Source organism: Carassius auratus, unplaced genomic scaffold (genome assembly GCF_003368295.1).
Source record: "Carassius auratus strain Wakin unplaced genomic scaffold, ASM336829v1 scaf_tig00024173, whole genome shotgun sequence".
Lineage (NCBI taxonomy): Eukaryota > Metazoa > Chordata > Actinopteri > Cypriniformes > Cyprinidae > Carassius > Carassius auratus.
Window position 1 is genome coordinate 498,226 of NW_020525323.1, and position 17,559 is coordinate 515,784.

Below are 17,559 nucleotides of genomic sequence, written 5' to 3' on the forward strand. Positions count from 1 at the left end.
ATATATATATATATATATATAAACTATTTATTTTAATATATTAAATATTAAGATATTTATTGAACATTTTGCATATTGTTATAAATGTAAACTTAGTTTTACATAGTGCAAATATGTTACGCAACAAATAGTGTGCATGTGAAAATCAGCATGGAATCTCAATAGAGCAGGTTACAAAATATTTTCTTTACGTTTGTACCTGGATAAAACGCTGTGACGTGGGAAATGCCGAGAAATGATACTGGCAATACAAAGACCATCAGTCACCAAGCCACCTACACACTTAAACACGTGATATCTGCTGCTAACCTTCCTTTATACAGTCATTGCGCAAGCCAGAGTCCAAAGTGGGGGATGCCATCAAATGCTGCGTTCGTGTTGCACCAGCAGAAACATGTCATCAATTAAATATTTCATCAGACTGTGATGACACAGGTGCACGAGAGTCAGCAATCAGCATGAGTTTCTGCATTTCCACAGGAAATTCTTTATTTCCTCTGTGCACAATGCTGCCCCTGACTTTTTTTGTTTTACACCAGTCAGACCCAATATGGGTCAGGCAGCCCCTCCTCGCTCATTCCCACCCCTGCAGCTCCAGCCGCACGCGAGTGCAGCATTTGCTGGGATGCTTAAAGGCTCTCCCTTTCCACCAGATTGCCATGTGAAGATTCATATTTTATTTAAAATCCAACAGGGAATGAATATGTGAATACATTTAGCCTGCTCGCTCATCATTACTGCAACTATTTACATAAGCACCGGAAAAAAATACATATTCCTCTGCATGAACCACATGCTTTAATAAGAATGTCTGGAAATGTACATGAAAACAGATTGATTCCTTATTTTATGGAGAATAAAATGGCTCCATTTATTTACAGGGTTTACGTGGTTTGTGCTTGCAACAGGACACAGTGATGGAGAAGGATTCTTATCACAGTGAGAGAAGCCATTGCCTGTCAGATATGAGAAGACAGTGCGTGGGTGTGCTGGGGTTAGAGGCTTGTGAAGCACAGGGCCCTGTTAACACCATCTCTCCCTCTCTTCATTTGTGCCACACTGGAACATCTCTGCTGTTGCAAAACCTCAACCAATGGAGCTCAAAGGAGCAGATGGTGTTCAAAAGACCTTAATGAGATATCCAGTGATAAAAGTTGACAGACGCATTGTCATCCCTATGGAACATTACATTGGTAACATGCTGGGAATCTCTTCAGAGAGCAAATATCAGCATTACTCTTTTCCAGTAACTGCTATTTTAGATTTAACTTAAAGGGATAGTTCACCCAAAAAAAATTAAATTCTGTCATTAATAACTGACCCACGTGTTGTTTCAAACCCATAAAACCTTAATTCATCTCCAGAACACCATAATGGTGGCAGACTGTCCTCGGAGATATATTTATTTTTCTTTTCTTTGTGCACAAAAAGTATTCTTGTAGCTTCATAAAATCAATGTTGAACCACTGATGCCACGTGGATGAATTAAAAATACCCTTAATACCTTTCTGGGCCTTGAACGTGTCAGTTATATTGCTGTCTATGCAGGGTCAGAAAGCTCTCGGATTTCATCAAAAATATCTTTGTGTTCCAAAGATGAACGAGGGTCTTCTGGGTTTGGAACGATATGAGGGTGAGTAATTAATGACAGAATGTTCATTTAGATGTTAAAAAAAATACCCTTAATACCTTTCTGGGCCTTGAACGTGTCTAATTAATGACAGTAATTAATGACAGAATGTTCATTTAGAATTTAGCATTTTACTACTAGATGCTTTAACAACTAGATGCTAACATCAACGGTACAAAAAATGTAAATTATCAATGGCAATTTGGGGAATTTTCTCATTGTAGCAGTGCTTCTATGCAAAATATTATGGGCAAAAAAAAAAAAAAAAAAAAAAAAATTCTATTTGTTAATAGTATGGGGAAACGAAGCACAAAATTAACAGAACAGTCACTTTCAAACCATACAGCTTTCTGATGGTGAACACATTTTTTGACTAACCTGAACCAGTTTCTCATTGGGGAGAAGAAAAAGATTGCGAAGAATTAGATTTTATTATAAGAATTAGAACTTATATGACTCCTTTCTTCAAAAAAGTGATCCATTTGACTGCTGCATATTTCAAGTCTTCGTACAGATGTTTTACTGTAGATTTGTCTAAGGAACAGACTGAAATTTGTCAAAATTCACTACAAATTCTCTTCTAGTGTGAACCGCTGAGACTGGATTTTGCGTCGTTGAGTTTAATTCTAGAACCAGATCAGACGGCTCACTGACAAATCAGTGTTGTTATTGTTAAATCTCATTTTCATTAAGTAAAGATGAGGTGAACTATCCCTTCAATGGCTATGCCTTCAGACGCTCCCTAAATAATCATCACTATAGAAGATAACAGCTGACAGACAAATCATCATCCGCTTCCCAATGGAACGTTACATCAGCAGCTCGTTGTCAATCTCTTGAGAGACCAAACATCAATATTACTTCATTTGCATTAACTAGATAAATCAATAAACGGTACAGGTGCTAGCTGATATCAAAGGTCCAGAGAGGGCGGTCTGAGGATTTTCTGCTTTTCACAGTGTTACTTAAGGCCACATACTAACCCTGGGTTAGAATCCCAACAACAAACTCTCTTTTATTTATGAACCTGTATGCACTCAAGGTGAAACTGCCTCTCTGAGGATGTTTAAGTAGCTTTTGGTTCTGTATGCATAAATCATTCGTATAGAAGATCTGTCAGAATGTAGAGCATGTTGGCCACTTGGATGGAGTTGAAATTTTATTTACGTACAGGCATGTTAAAAAGCTTATCGTAACAATGATTTCACAGTGTCACTGCGCTTTCTGTTCTATGCTGTGACCTTACATAATATGACACGCACAGTCAGTGGCGCTTGGAGCTAGCCAAAGGCTGGAAGCCAGACGGTGAGGATCCTGGGCTCAGTTCTCTGCAACTAGAGGCACTGTTGGAGTGGTAGTACACTGTTATCACACGTCTCACTTATTCTGAAATAAATAATGCAAATGAATGGAATCACATGCACAAAATATATTAGACACCACCACTTCCATCTGGATTACAGGATCATTTATCTGACAAGGAAGAAGTAAATGACAACACCTGCATATTTATAAGCGAGCATTAAGAATAACTGATAGCGTGAGAGGATCAGATTCACTGGCACTGCTATGTACTTGTCATGCTCAGTTAAAGCTGTGCTGTGGAGGACGTGTGTACCAGAGGGGGAGGGTTTGATTGGGAAGAAATGTCCATTTCTGCTCTGAGGTGTGACCTTGTACTGAGTTCACCATAATTAAGTCTATTACCGATCAGTCTTTGTCCAAAACTAGCACTCAAGCCATACACAGACCTAATGCTGTACTAATTACTAATTTATCATTCAGCTCAGGCATTTATTGTGGCACTACAAAGACTGAGTGCACATTGTTTCTTACTACTTCACTACTGTAGGACTGTAAGGCAACAGTATATCACACACTTCTGCTGCATTTTGTGTAATGGTATAGTTTAAATTTACATTTTTGGGGATTGATATTTTTGTATGTGTATATTAATATACTATGTAATAAAACCAAGTCACATTGCCTTGGTTGCAAAGATTTAAAGAGGTTATGAACTGTCTTTGTTTTTTACTTTGTACTGTTCTCTGAGGTCCTCTTACAATGCTATCAAGAGTTTTATATATAAAAAAAACATCATAATTTAGAATCTATTCTCTGTCCTGTTTTAACCTCCTCATCTGAACGCTCTGTTTGAATAGACGTGACAGATTGTAGAGCTGGAAGTAAACGCACACTGCTGTGATTGGCTAACAGTTGTGTATGTTTGACAGCCTACATCCTTCATAGATGGGTGCTGCTGTGATTTAGGTTAAAACCACATAAATAGTCACTACATATCAAACAATCTGTAATAACAAACATTACTGTTGGATCCAATATAGTCGGCACAGCATCATCTTTTCGTTTTAATTTTTCTGAAAATCCCATGTTGACTTGTACCTCATTTGTAAACGAATCCGTGTGAAGTGAACAAAGGACAAAGTTCTTACTGAGGCGGTCTAGAACTTCATTAAAAATAAAAGTTCATGATATAAAGTTTATCGTTTGTTTTCTGCATTGACCTGCATTTGCTGCTCTTGTCATTTACCTACTACATGTGCAAATCAGTGGGCGGGGCTAAACAGGCAGTGATGTAGAAGCAGGCGTTGATCATCTTCTGCAGAGGCGGAGTTCATCCACACTATTACATCATAGAGTACAACATTCCACAAGCTGATGTTTTTGCAGACTGGCTTCAATATAAGCTGTTTTTAGACTAACGAGAACGTTTTGAGTTCTAAAACTTACAAGAAACGTTTATCACACAATGACTTCTTTATTGTCAAAAGATCAAGGGAAGTTTGATTTCTCTGTTCATGCCCCTTAAAATTATTTGCACCGCTTTAGATATGAAAGCATTTTTTATTTTTATTTTTGTACTACTAGCTGGTGTCCAACCTGCCATTCCACTCTGTGTTTACATGCACTCATTTTCATCAATTCAAAATGAATGCAGTCCAGTTTTCAGAAATTTCTGATTATATCAAACCTAATATTTTGGACTCAGCTCAGAAATTTGTTCGCATGATGTGCAATAAATATATTTTGAACAAAAAACATAAAACATATGCAAACATCGAATCAAAAATACTTGGATTCAAGCATGCTTAATTTATTTTTCTGTTAATATGATTATTTCATCTCTACACCACACCTTTAAGGTTGAGACTGAGGTGTTTACTTGAAGGTTTTTCAATCAATCTGATTGCATACCTACTTTTTGGTCTGCGTAAACCATGCTAGTGGAGAAAAAATGAGTGATTCAGTTATTTTCTCATCCATATTTCATATGCACTGCCAACTCGCTGATTGTATATGTGTACACACAGATGCTTATATACAGTAAACATTGTATATTTTTCTCCTTCTAACTCTCCTCTGTACATTTTTATATGTTTCTATCTATGACTTTCCCATCTGGGGGAAGCACAAAGTAAGAACTGCACTGTACACTGAACCAGTGAACCTGAAAAATGAAGAACTTGACTTGACAAATTATCCCAAGTCACAAGGACAGTCACCCTGGAGCAACCTGAGTGTCTTGCTCAATGGCACGTGATGATAATATTCGGATTACCTCTTGTGTGTTAAACCCAGAGCTTTAACTACCGAACCACTGAACCACCGTGCACGGGAAGTAATACACAACTCTAAAAATGCAATCCATATAAACTACTCTTCGAAATTATATTTGGAGGTTAAAAGAAAGCCGTACACTAGATCACACTGCTGCATTTCACTTGGCAGAGAAGAACTGTCCTTATTTCCATTCCTGAATATGGTGGATTGAGTAACAAAACCAGTTTGCCAAAAGGAGGTGAATACAACACAAATGCCTCAGCTGATTTAAAACAGCAATTAGAGCAGTGCAGAGTTGCAGCACGCTACACAAACAAGAGGAGCGTAACCCCTGTAGACCTGAAGCTCAACACCAACCGTATTTACATACGATGTGCTGGCGTACTGCAGTTGCTCAGAAAATGAAGGTAGAGTGCAGAGGATATATTTCCAAATTAGGCCATGGAGGGGGAGGAAAGGAGCATGACAGCGCAACACTGATTATCCCAACATGCAGAATTCATAGCGCAGATGTTCCACTGAGAATCTCAGCAAAGCGAAGTGAAAAAAAGATCTGGAAGGTTTTCATATCAGTTTAGCTTTGGGTCATGGTAAGAAAGAGAAGTGTTGTTTCTTATCAGCTGTGCAATAAAATCTGAATTTGAAATGATTTCTCTCTGTCTTTCCATCGCCGTCCCTCTTTACTGCAGACGCTTATTGGCATTTCTTGTGGAATGGTTTGAAGTGGGATCTGATGGATTCAGTGGGAAAAAGCCATTGCCGAGTTGAACCAACAATTTTTTTTCTTTCCCACTGAAATTTGTGTAGCAAATGGCATTCAGTTCTTCTCTTTAAAGAAATGCTCTTGGTAAAGATTGTTTTATTTTTTTCAGATTGTAGTTGAACTAGCAAGGGAGGGGGAGGTTGGGGGCAGTCTGATAAGTTAGTTGCTATGCAACAAGACAGTTCTGTATGAAAGCATTAGCATCCTCTCTGTAATGGAACCTGGTGCTCTAGATCAGCGATCACACAGGCGTTTTGAATCTCTTTACCCTTAAGATTAGCGATTATTCATATGAATCTTGAAAGGATCCAAATAAAGGGCGAATATTGGAAGCGTCGTCTAAATCCCAGCTGAAATACGCATCAGAGAAAGCGGTGAAGATGGCAGGCAAGTATGGTTTGTCACAGTTATTCGCTCTTCCCATGAGAGGACCTTAAGAACTAACAAAGACATCCACATCAGACAGGTTTCTCTTTTGACAGTCTCCCAAACCACAACATTAACAGATGTGAATCAATGGTTTCGGTGAGCTTTCGCTTCACTTCCTGTTATGATGCAAAAAGACAAGAAAGAGCCTCAGGGGCGAATTCACTGTTGGGGAAAGTAGAAAAGATCTGAAAGGTGGTGTTAGAAACTTAAAATCAGTTTAGCTTATACATAATAATTAGGTAGATAATGAATATTAATTATATTTGTTCACTGAAGAAAACCCTGTTGGAAAAGGTTGGTCCTATTTACATAGTTAAAATGTTTTCTAAAATTGGAACATTGTAAAAAATATTAAATATAGCCTATAAAATGTCTCAAATTTGATTCCAAAAAGTGATGGATGGAAATTCAGAAATGTCTAAAAGTGAAGAAATGGTTATGCGTCATATTCACTAACCATCACCGGCAATTCAGAAGAACTCCATGCTGATGTATTGAAATAGTGCTGCTCCATTAATATTTCAATTAAGTCACTGTCTTTCTGTACAGCATGAACATGCCTCCTTTATATGTAAATGTGGCTCATTACAGATTTGCAATCTCATGCTCAGAATCCAACCCGCAAGTTCAGAAACTGCACCAAGCAAATTGCAATAAGTCTATTTTTTGGGGATGCGTGTCTGTCTTACCCTAATGTGCATAATTCCTTCGATGAATCTGGTGATAAACAGAAGAGAGGTTAAAGGGATAGCTCAGAAAAAATATATAAAAAAATATTGTTGATACTTTTTTACCTTGTAAAATTGTTATGCTTTCCTGTGAGAAAGGTCTGGGAAAATAATGGTTTCCAAACCATATGAAACTACTGACTTTCACTGTGTGTGCAAAAAACAAACACACACACACACACACACACACACACACACATATGTAAGGGGGAAAGGGGGAGATTTGATATCTTCAAATATCTTTAACATATCTTCATGTTAAACAGAAAAAAAATAAGTCATACATGAATGACATGAGGGTTAGTAAATGATGACAGAATTTTCATTTTGGTGAAGACATTACCAAGGTCACCAAGTTCTACTGGAAGAACTGAAGAAGAAAAAAGCAGGCATTTAATTTCAACTGAGAGTTTAGACATCTACGAGGGACAGAGATTGATTTCCTTTGTCAACTGCAATACCTTTTCACACAGCCCAGACACTGCAGCTTGGCAGCCTCCGACTCTCTTCATCACACGTCGCGAATATACAACTGCGAATGAAATCTTTGAAATAACAGTCACATAAGTCACGCGGCAGACTTCAATCAAAACTCTGGGGCATCAAAACTCCCAGCCCTTCCTCTAGACTCACCTGCCTCCATGTTCTTTTCTGCCGGGATCTGGAAGTGTCAAAGCATTGACCCTGTTACCGGCTGTCTGAAATGGACCCGTTATATAACCATTCCACTTACAAATTCAGTTTTTTCAAAAGGATTCCAATCGCTTTCATTTCAAGGCCAATAAGATTGTCCCCTCAGAAGCGATTGTTGTATTTTGAACTGCGTGTGTCTTTGGATTGTGTTCTATAAAATTGAGATGTGATGCAACCTCATTCGTTTGAAAACAATTATTGGGTTTTCACCGAAATATTTACTCTTCCAGTAAAAGCTCCCCCCCCCCCCCCCGTTGTTCACTTTTCATCTTTATTCAATGCCGTTTTTCATGCTGCTTCTATTACGATGATAGCAACATACCCCTTTTTCATGGATCTTCAGTAGAATTGTCCAGGTACTATAGGAGATACACACTGAGTGAGAGATGGATTTGTTTGCAGTGGCTTTTCAGTAACAGCGTGAGGTGTGGAAAAGAGGAGAGGGGTAGATGCTGACAGGGTTTGTTTTCGCCAGGGACTATGCTGAAAGCATTATTGCTGTGAGAGCACATACAAAGACGCACAAAAACAATGCACACTGCCACTATACTACAGCAAATGATCAGTTTCTTTACAAAACCAGTGCTTGCAATTCAGATTAAGGGTGCTGTGATTCATTTTCTCTTGCAGATTCTCTTCAGAGGTCTTATCTAACAAAGGCAAAATGCTGCAGGACAGAGCGGTCTGTTTGCGAGTCTCACAAACTCCTTCTCATGCCAGCACTTCACTGTAGAGAATGCTTAATAGCAGCTAGCGCAGTGTACACAGTGTTCAAAACTGGAAAAAAGCTGAGGCCTGTCTGAGAGCAGAGAAAAATCTAGCAAAAACAACTGCAGCCTCAAAGCGGACTGTCCTTCCTATGAATCCAGGCTTCAAAGTAGACAGGCCATGTTCGGTGTAGACTCTGCAGGTCCTGAAATATGGATTTCATCTCCTATGGGATTCTGCCTACCATTTCTTATATTATACACTTTTTAAAAACAGGCTATTGTTGTTTCAGCATCTGTAGGGTTAAATATCTGCTGCAGTGATGTTTATTTGTAAGCAACATTTTAATATTAATAAATGCTTATTGGTGCACTTTCAAAACAGCATTTTATCAATTTAAATATACAAAGTAAAAAGAACTATATATGGGCCGAATGATGTCCCACAACCAAAAAAAAGTTTAAAAAGCATTTAAGTGTTCAAATCTTAGATGTTTATTAAGATCCTCCTATTATCCATTATACCCACAATAATATTTAAAATATTAGTAAGCTTAATTTGTATAAAATCATAGGCGGAGGGTGGACCAACTCTAGGCTAAGGCTAAAAACAGCCAAGTCTATTAACTACAAACATGATAAATGCATCTTTTTATGCAAGGACCAGATATGGGTGTCATGTAGGCTGATAAATTATTTTTAATGGGACTGAAGAATGGGGCTAAGCCTTTCCTATGCCTTACACAAGCTCCGCCTATGTATAAAATCATCATTTAATCCAACTTCCAGTTGGGAGGTGGCTGTCCCGAACCCTAACCCCTTAATTTAAATTTATGAAAATTATTTATAAAAAAAAAAAACAATTCCCCAGTTGTTTTTACAAATATCTTTCTGATTCTCTTAGAAAAGTGAAGTTAAAAAATATATATGATAATATAATTCTATAGTTATATTTGTCTTTGTAAATTATGAAAACTTATGTAAAAAATATGTCTCACATTTTATGTCACTACCGAAACAGTGCATGTTTTAGTCCACTGGCCGAGAATGATTTTAACTAAACCAAAGACTATAGAATACCCAAGACGTTGTCACTCATGTAGTTTTGAATGGGGAAAAATGCAATGCTCAATATGGCTGCTCAATTCGCAGGAAGCCCCGCCTTCTGAATGAAAGAGCCAATTGCTAAACGGTAAAGTCAGTGCCTCACTGCAGCTACCGAAGTGACCCGGTTGCCATAGAAACAGTAAGCACTCTGAGACATGCCCTTAGGACTGACTAATCTAACCTGAGAAATTAGCTTTTATAATGCTATTTGAGCAAAAATAACAACATTTACGACCCAGTTGTTGTCAGATTTCTTTGGGAATTTCAAATATGGAATTTAATCCTAAACTTAGTGAACAGTTTTAGAGGATTTGATGTTTCCCCATTCAAAGTGACAGGAGCTGCACTTGGATCCCCGAGAGGCGTTTCAAAGATGGCCGCCGTCTGACATGACTTGCCTTAAAGAGACTTTGACTAAACCCATAAATTTATGATCAGGAAATATTCCACTGTCCCTATCTCTAAAAATGTTAAATGTGTTCAAAAGTTTTTTTCTGCAATTAAGCACACTTTTTGGGAGTTATTCCATAACATTTAGCTTTTAAATACTGTTCAGAACTGTGCTAGCTTACCATGTACTGATTAGAATCTTTGAGCTAGTTTAATTTAAAATCTAAAATTCACCGCCGAAACAGTGACTACCAAAACATTTGGTGGAGTTTCGGTAGTGACATCTTTGTTTTTATTTTTTTGGGTGTTATCCAATAGAACTGTTAATACCGAAACATTCACGACCGAAATATGTCATCACTGTTTCGGTAGTGGGAAACGGTAACAAATAAACAATTTTAGTACGGTTATGCAATTTATTTTATTTTTTATTCTATTATGTTTTGATTGTGTTTTAGTAGTAGAGAGTTAAAATTCTGTAATGCGATGTGGTCGTTACCAAAGCATTATTGTCACTACCAAAATTATATTATATTAAATATAAACTAAGATGTAATGATAGTTTAGGTTCAATGTATATTCAAACTAATGAATCCTTAACTTCAAAATCAATATGATCAACTTTTGGCCATTTACAAAGAAAAAATGGATTCAAAATAAAACAAGTCTCATGAATTACAATTTAAATATTGTTAACATTTTATTTATTTACCTCAGAAATTTTTTAAATAAAATAGCAAATAAATAAATAAATAATTCAAAGAGATAAAAACAACATTAGATATAAACAAAATCTTAATAGGTTAATAAAACCTTTCTAATTAAATTATTATTACTGTGTTTCGGTAGTGACAAATTAGGGGAGAGGACAAATATTCCAAAACTTTCTGAAAATACAATATGAGAAGTAAAAGCACAACTACTAGAATTGATTCATTTAAAAAATAAAGATTTTTTTTAATTAATTAAGCTTAATTCAGTGTAATAAATGTGCATAATCATCACACATTAGTGAAAAGCACCTCAGCTATGATGTCATTACTATCTAAGGTTAATCTCAGGTCACTGATCACTAATCATTACTAAGAACATAATGTTACTTTTTTGACTGGACACAAATTATTCAAGTAATCTGCGGTCAGGTGCTCTCCTGGGCAAGCGCTTCAGTAGGCCGAGCATAAATGTCATCAGGAATGGACAGTTAAAGTACAGATCAGGCTCTAATTTAAATGGACATCAGTTAAATGAGGTCATGACTACCTACCAACACAGAAATGTGCCGTTAAATTTATTGTGTGGAGTCAGAGGCTTCTTCCCTGACCTTCAAATCGCTCAACATCTTTCTTCATTTTATTAAATGACTCACAGGTTAGTTTCATAGTCACTCCACTTTTCTCACTGCAGACAGTTTCTACAAAGAAAACAAATTAATAACAAAATGTATCTGCATCTCTTGCAAGTTTAGCAATAATTGGAAATGTCATCTTTAATGGCACAAAATTGTGTCTGAGAGATTTCTCCTTAGTTAAGTAATAGTCTGAGTGGGTAGAAGAGTGTGTAAATTAAGCCAGATTGCACAAATCAAGTAATACTAGGCACCTTATGTCCATAAACTCTCTGATTAAATAATTCAGTCAAAATCAGTCCAACTGTGGTCCACAAAAGATTTCCAAATGATTTGTAAATTGATTGGTTGATTTAAGCAAAATAATAATACTTATAAAAATCTGCAAAAATAACTGATGTTAATAATATAACTGACAGCGTGCACAAGGTTTTAATCGAAAGTAGCTAGATAACAGTAGGCTTATTAATTAAACTAGTTGAAATAGCACAAAACACTCTTTTTTTCTGTTCAAATGGTCCTCAATCTCAAATGGCTTCAAAACCACTGTCCGAAGCAAACATAGCTTACAGCAGGGCTACATCTATAAACAGTAATAATGTGAAATATTATTACAATTCAAAACATCTGTTCTATTTTTAAATATTTCACATCTAATTATCTCATTTATTCCTGTGATGTCAAAGCTTCATTTTCAGCATCACTGCTCCAGTCTTCAGTGTCACATGATCCTCAGAAATCATACTAATATGCTGATTTGCTGCTCAAGAAACAATTCTTATTATCAATGTTGAAACAGTTTAATATTTTTGAACTAATGTTTTATGGAAACAAAATTTTTGATCATTAAAAGAAATCAATTTTGAATTTTGAACTTCTGATCAATTTAATGCACCTGTGTTGTATAAAAGCAATAATATATCAATAATAATAATAATAATAATTTATTGAGCGTCAGACAGTGTTAAGTTCACACCCTTCCTATGCTATCGTTTCCTGTCCAGCTTCAGATCAATCCGGGAAAATCAGTAAACATCAGTTACGGTAATGTCCCAGACAAAACCATTTAAGAGCTCCCAAAAGAAAATTCATTCTTTTATTATTTATCAAATGGAAAAATTCTAAAAGCATGGGTGGGAAAGATTTATCTTTCATGCAAACTTAAGGAGTGGTCGAAATGAAAGCCGCTGTAATCTGACACGTGTAGATCCACGGTGACCCTCTCATCTGTCTGACACAGGCCATTATGCTGTCACAGAGCTGCACTCCAGCTAATGGAGAGGCAATATTAATGATTAGCCCTCATAATAAATGGCACTCTGCTTTTGACCATGATTGGAGTTTGGAGGGAAGGACATAAATCGATAACAATTTTACATGACATACATTCAGGTTGTGTCTCAGCTTAGCTTTCCAGCGAAGTCGGGGAAACAGTGACCTGGTATTTTCAGATGCAGGTCAGGGACTGACTATTATACAGGATGGCAAGTTCAGTACATAAAAATCTAAAAGCCATTCTATTAAACAATATTATATATTTATGAGCTTTTAGGCCTTTATAAGGCAGAGTCATAATGGCATTAAGTGGATGTTTCTTCCACTCCATTATGGTCAGAACCTAACGTCTTCTCTTTACATATTGAGTGAATAAACAGGAACTTGAATAAAAAAAAGTTCAAATCTATGTGTGCCAGGGTTATTATAGTTAACAAAAACCAAAACCATAAAAAGAAACATTTAAGGTGCATAAATGAATAAACGTACATGTAAAATATTACATAAAGATAACAATAATAGTACCGTGATGCTACTGTTTTCAAGAAAATTTAAGAAGATTTCGAAATCCATTTGTAAAGGTAAAATGTTAACACGTTTACCAATATAATAAATTATTTTTACAAAAATGTAATTTCTGGGAATCAAAAAACATAACAAACCTTGACTTGTCATTAAATTACCTTTTTTTTTTTTATTTTATCAACACTGGCGCACAGTCATGAGGGTCTACAGTGTTCCTTTCTGTCTTATCACTGCATAACAAAGTTAAATTATAGTACAGATATTAAAAACATGCTCACTGTATAGGAGATTAATTAAGTCACTGTATGTGTGAACTGCAATTTCATGTTATGGTGTTATTTTTATTTTTTTTGTACAAAATTAAAGAGCACCATGTCACTGACCCATAAATTGTGTCTGAATAAGGCCAACCTATTATAAGCTCCTTGTTATGTTCAAGACTAAACAATGAAGAACACTTGTCTTTAAGAAAACACAGGATCGTCTTTCAGACCACCAACCAGACCCTCCAAACTACAGCCCAGGGCACATGACCTTTCCATGACATTTGCCATGGTGTGGACAGTTGCTGCATGTTTTGGTGACACTAGCAAATGTCACCCAAACAAAAAAAATGTCAATCAGATGGACACAGCTATTCACAAACTGTCCAGATCAGAAGTTCAGAAATAGATTAAATGGATTTCACAACTAAAGATTTGTGCTATGAGATTAATGGAGGACAAGAACAATACAGTCAACCTAAACGCCACATGGGTTGGGTATGAAGACAAAAAAAAAAACAAAAAAAACATGCCCCACGGAAATGACTGAATGAGTCTTTATTTCAGGCCTAAAAAGGGAGACACAGGTCCCGTAGAGGACTTGTAAGTAGTACAGACGTCTATTGCTATAAATAGTGACTGTACTAAGTCAAAGACCTGGTCCCAGAGAGGGAAAATTGGCAACAGATGAGGACAGCTCAAACTGGGACATCGTTAGGCCAAAAAGTGACAGGCAGGTCTTCATCTAGGTTAAAAAAAAGCTTTGATCTGTGTTAACTCAGTCCCAAACTCAATTTGTGGATTTATATATTGATTGGCTATAGCATGTTGTCTCTTAGGAGGGGTTTACATTTTAACTTTGTTTCATAGATATCTCACACTTTTTCTTTTCTTTTTCATTTTTCAGTTTCACGGTCTTGGTATCTGTTTCAAGGACTCACTTAGCTTCCCTCAAGGTTGTCCTTTCTGCTCAGGTGAAACAAACCTTAGTTTGTTATTTTAGCTGCTGTTGGATTTTATACTGACACCTGTTGGCGTGGATGTGGATGTTGGCATTTTTTGTTGGATTCATAACAACATAACATAACTTAATATTTCGAAAGAGGGGGCAAACCTCGTAAACAAAAGCAGCTGTACCCCTGCACAGGAAATGAGGTGAAAACAACACTCTGGACCTCATGCCATAATAATAAACATATTAAATAGTTACGTTCATCCCTGCTTTACGAACCACAAAGAGTTTAATTTAACATCCAATATGGCCATACATGTCAGATCCGTAAGTCTTCATCCACTAATCCGGAAAACCAAATAAATTCAAATTTCATGTCCACGACAACCACCTAGCGGAGTAGCATTTTAAAACGCATTTTTATTTCGGATATTTTGGACCGTATTGCCTGCCGTACTGAAAGCGTCCATAGCAGCCATAGTGATGTTAACAACAAGCATGCATTAACTTCACATCGAAACTGATTTTAGTGCAGCGAGGGAGGTTTGGTGGGATTGAAATGTTTTCCAGGGTGTTAATGGTGTGGAAATGACCTCAGACAACCCTTCTGTTTTTCTTCTCATGGTTAATGGGCAAATCGAAGCAGCCGATGTAAGTTAACATTGATTTTTAGAAAATGCGTATAATGTAGTAAACTGTGTGCAAAGCCTGTTATTAAAGTGAGTTAATAGGATAACTTACATGTCGTATTTTGCCTAAAGTTCCCAGAATATGATGATCTTTACTGCAAGTATTGCTTCGTTTATGGGCACGACTGGGCGCCCACATCAGTGAGTGACGTCAACCTGCTGCACTTCACTTTGTCTTACAGTAGATCAGGACACAAACACACACACACACACATAATATTAAAAGTATATTTAATTATGTTTATTAACGTTTGGCTGTCCCTGCTCTCCACTGTTAATATATAGGCTATAGACTTTAGTATTCTTATATATTCCACAGTAGTAAGTTTGTATCTGTTTCCCACAACCTGAAGGGCTTGGAAGAGGGAATTTCTCAAATAACTTCTAAAGGTAGAGGATCTCGGAGTTTGGTGTGGAACTTCCCACTGGACATCTCGTTCAAAAGCACGAACCCATTTGGCTGTAAGTGAACCACGTGTGATTGAGATGGGGTTTTGTTCTGTGGGTTTTAAAGGTAATTTAAGTACTTAAAAGTGTATTTAAAAAAGGAGCAGAAAATCTTAAATTCATGAAGTTGAATTAATGAATTAAAAAGTGCCTCCAGCACTGCAAAAAAATATATATATTAAAAAAAGTTTATATATATATATATATATATATCCCTCAGTACGTTTGTCTTGTTTACCAACATATATTTACAGTCAGAGAACATTGACATACTCTGGTCCCTTTAATTTATTCCTTAAATTTATTTACTTGGTCTTAAAAAGGTAGTACAAATGTATTAAATTTACCATTATAAAACCTGCAGAAACTCTGATCTGATGAATGAAAATTATTCTGAAGATTGTAATGCAGCTTAATAGTTGTGCCCACTGTTTCTAAGTATCCATCTATCTTTTTATTTTATTTAATTTTTTCTTCAGGGCCCCAGATTGTGGTCAGTGTGTATGGCCCTGACACTTTTGGAAATGATGTTGTGAGAGGTTATGGAGCCATACACATCCCGTTTACACCTGGAAAGTGAGTTACTCCAAGATTGTGTTGTCATAATGCAAGCTTAAACAATTACATGTGAATCCTCTCTGTCCAGACACACCAAGACCATCCCTATGTTCGTTCCTGAGTCTACATCAAGACTTCAGAAGTTCACAAGGTTGTAACTCATTTCTCATAATTAATCCAATGTCTCCTCATTCATTTGCAGTCACATGTAGACATAGAGCAGAGCATTAAAGTTACCCGATTTATAATTCAGCAGCTTTGGGATATGATCTGAATATAATTTGCTGTTGCCCTTCCCTTTTGTTCTCAAGAATTAAGGTACACTGTAACTTAACATTTATTTTTTTATCAGACTCTATCCCTTGGTTTCACAGACAGGGCTTAAGATAGTCCCAGACTAAAATACATGTTTGAGCCGTCTCAACTGAAAGTATCTTGCTCTGAGACATCTTCAAATAAGTCAGTCATTGTTCTGTGTCAAGATGCACACCTGTAATGTTTTGTTCTAAGGCATTTTTGTAAAAGTTGCTTAAATCTCTTAATTTAACTCAAGCCTAGTTCTGGCTTAAGATAAATCCCATTTGTGAAACCGGGCCTATATCTAACATGTATCTGGTACTCAGCTGGCTGATGGGACGGCGTCCAGAATTCACAGATCCCAAGGTTGTTGCCCAAGGAGATGGAAGAGAAGGTAAGATTTTTTTTCTAAAACCCTTGTATCAAAATGAAATATGACATTTCAGTGAATGTAGGGCCTCAGAAATTGTTCTTCTGCAGTCAAGTGTATTTATAAGCCGTAACTGATGCAATGGTGTCTGTTTGCAGTGACGAGGGTGCGCTCACAAGGTTTTGTTACAATACAGTTCAACATTGTGACTAAAGACATGAAGAAACTGGGTTATGAAACAACATCAGAGCATTCAACTGCTACAGGACTGACAAAGACATCTCAAAAGCTCTAATAACCACTTTCAGATTATTCTTGTAATCTTGATCTGCTTTCATGTCACTTTCATAGTCACTTTATAGCTATACAAATGTGATATTGCTTTATCAGCTTTGTATGTTTTTAAGTAAACTGATCTTGTGCATTTATAGAAGTTTTTTGTGCATTTTTGCTTTGCATAATCTGAATTCCATCTTTGCCTATTTTAAACCTAGACACTAAATATTATAAATCTTTGCCCAGGGTCTTTATATTGAATTAAAACCACAAGAACATTAAAGATGACTGAAATAAACAAACAACTGAAATGAAATGTGAAAAAGTAAGCTTATTTTATTTCAGCTAATTGCCAAGGCAACATTTTTTAACTTTACTAAAATAAAAAGAAACATGTTACTCAACCAACTAACGAAAATCATGAAAACACAACAAAATTACCAAAACTATGAAATGGGAAAACAGAATTCAAAATATCAATAAAAACTATGGTTGCAAAAATCCGATTTGAAATAAGTTAATGTTTGCATACT

General features: G+C 36.3%; 1 protein-coding gene across 1 annotated transcript; it reads left to right on the forward strand.

The window, feature by feature from the left end:
• The first annotated feature begins 14,838 nt into the window (after positions 1 to 14,838).
• On the forward strand, positions 14,839 to 17,351 carry b9d1 (B9 protein domain 1). Its single transcript, XM_026250398.1, has 7 exons — positions 14,839 to 15,040; positions 15,151 to 15,219; positions 15,432 to 15,540; positions 16,005 to 16,101; positions 16,172 to 16,234; positions 16,707 to 16,774; positions 16,909 to 17,351. The coding sequence occupies exons 1-7, from the start codon at positions 14,978 to 14,980 to the stop codon at positions 17,043 to 17,045; spliced, it is 606 nt and encodes a 201-aa protein (XP_026106183.1). The 5' UTR covers positions 14,839 to 14,977; the 3' UTR covers positions 17,046 to 17,351.
• The last annotated feature ends 208 nt before the right edge of the window (positions 17,352 to 17,559 follow it).

Coding starts and splice junctions, on each gene's coding strand:
- b9d1 (XM_026250398.1), top strand. CDS start 14,978: ATGACCTCAGACAACCCTTCTGTTTTTCTTCTCATGGTTAATGGGCAA. Junction 15,041..15,150: donor GGCAAATCGAAGCAGCCGAT/GTAAGTTAACAT, acceptor TTTTGCCTAAAG/TTCCCAGAATATGATGATCT. Junction 16,775..16,908: donor CCAAGGAGATGGAAGAGAAG/GTAAGATTTTTT, acceptor GTCTGTTTGCAG/TGACGAGGGTGCGCTCACAA.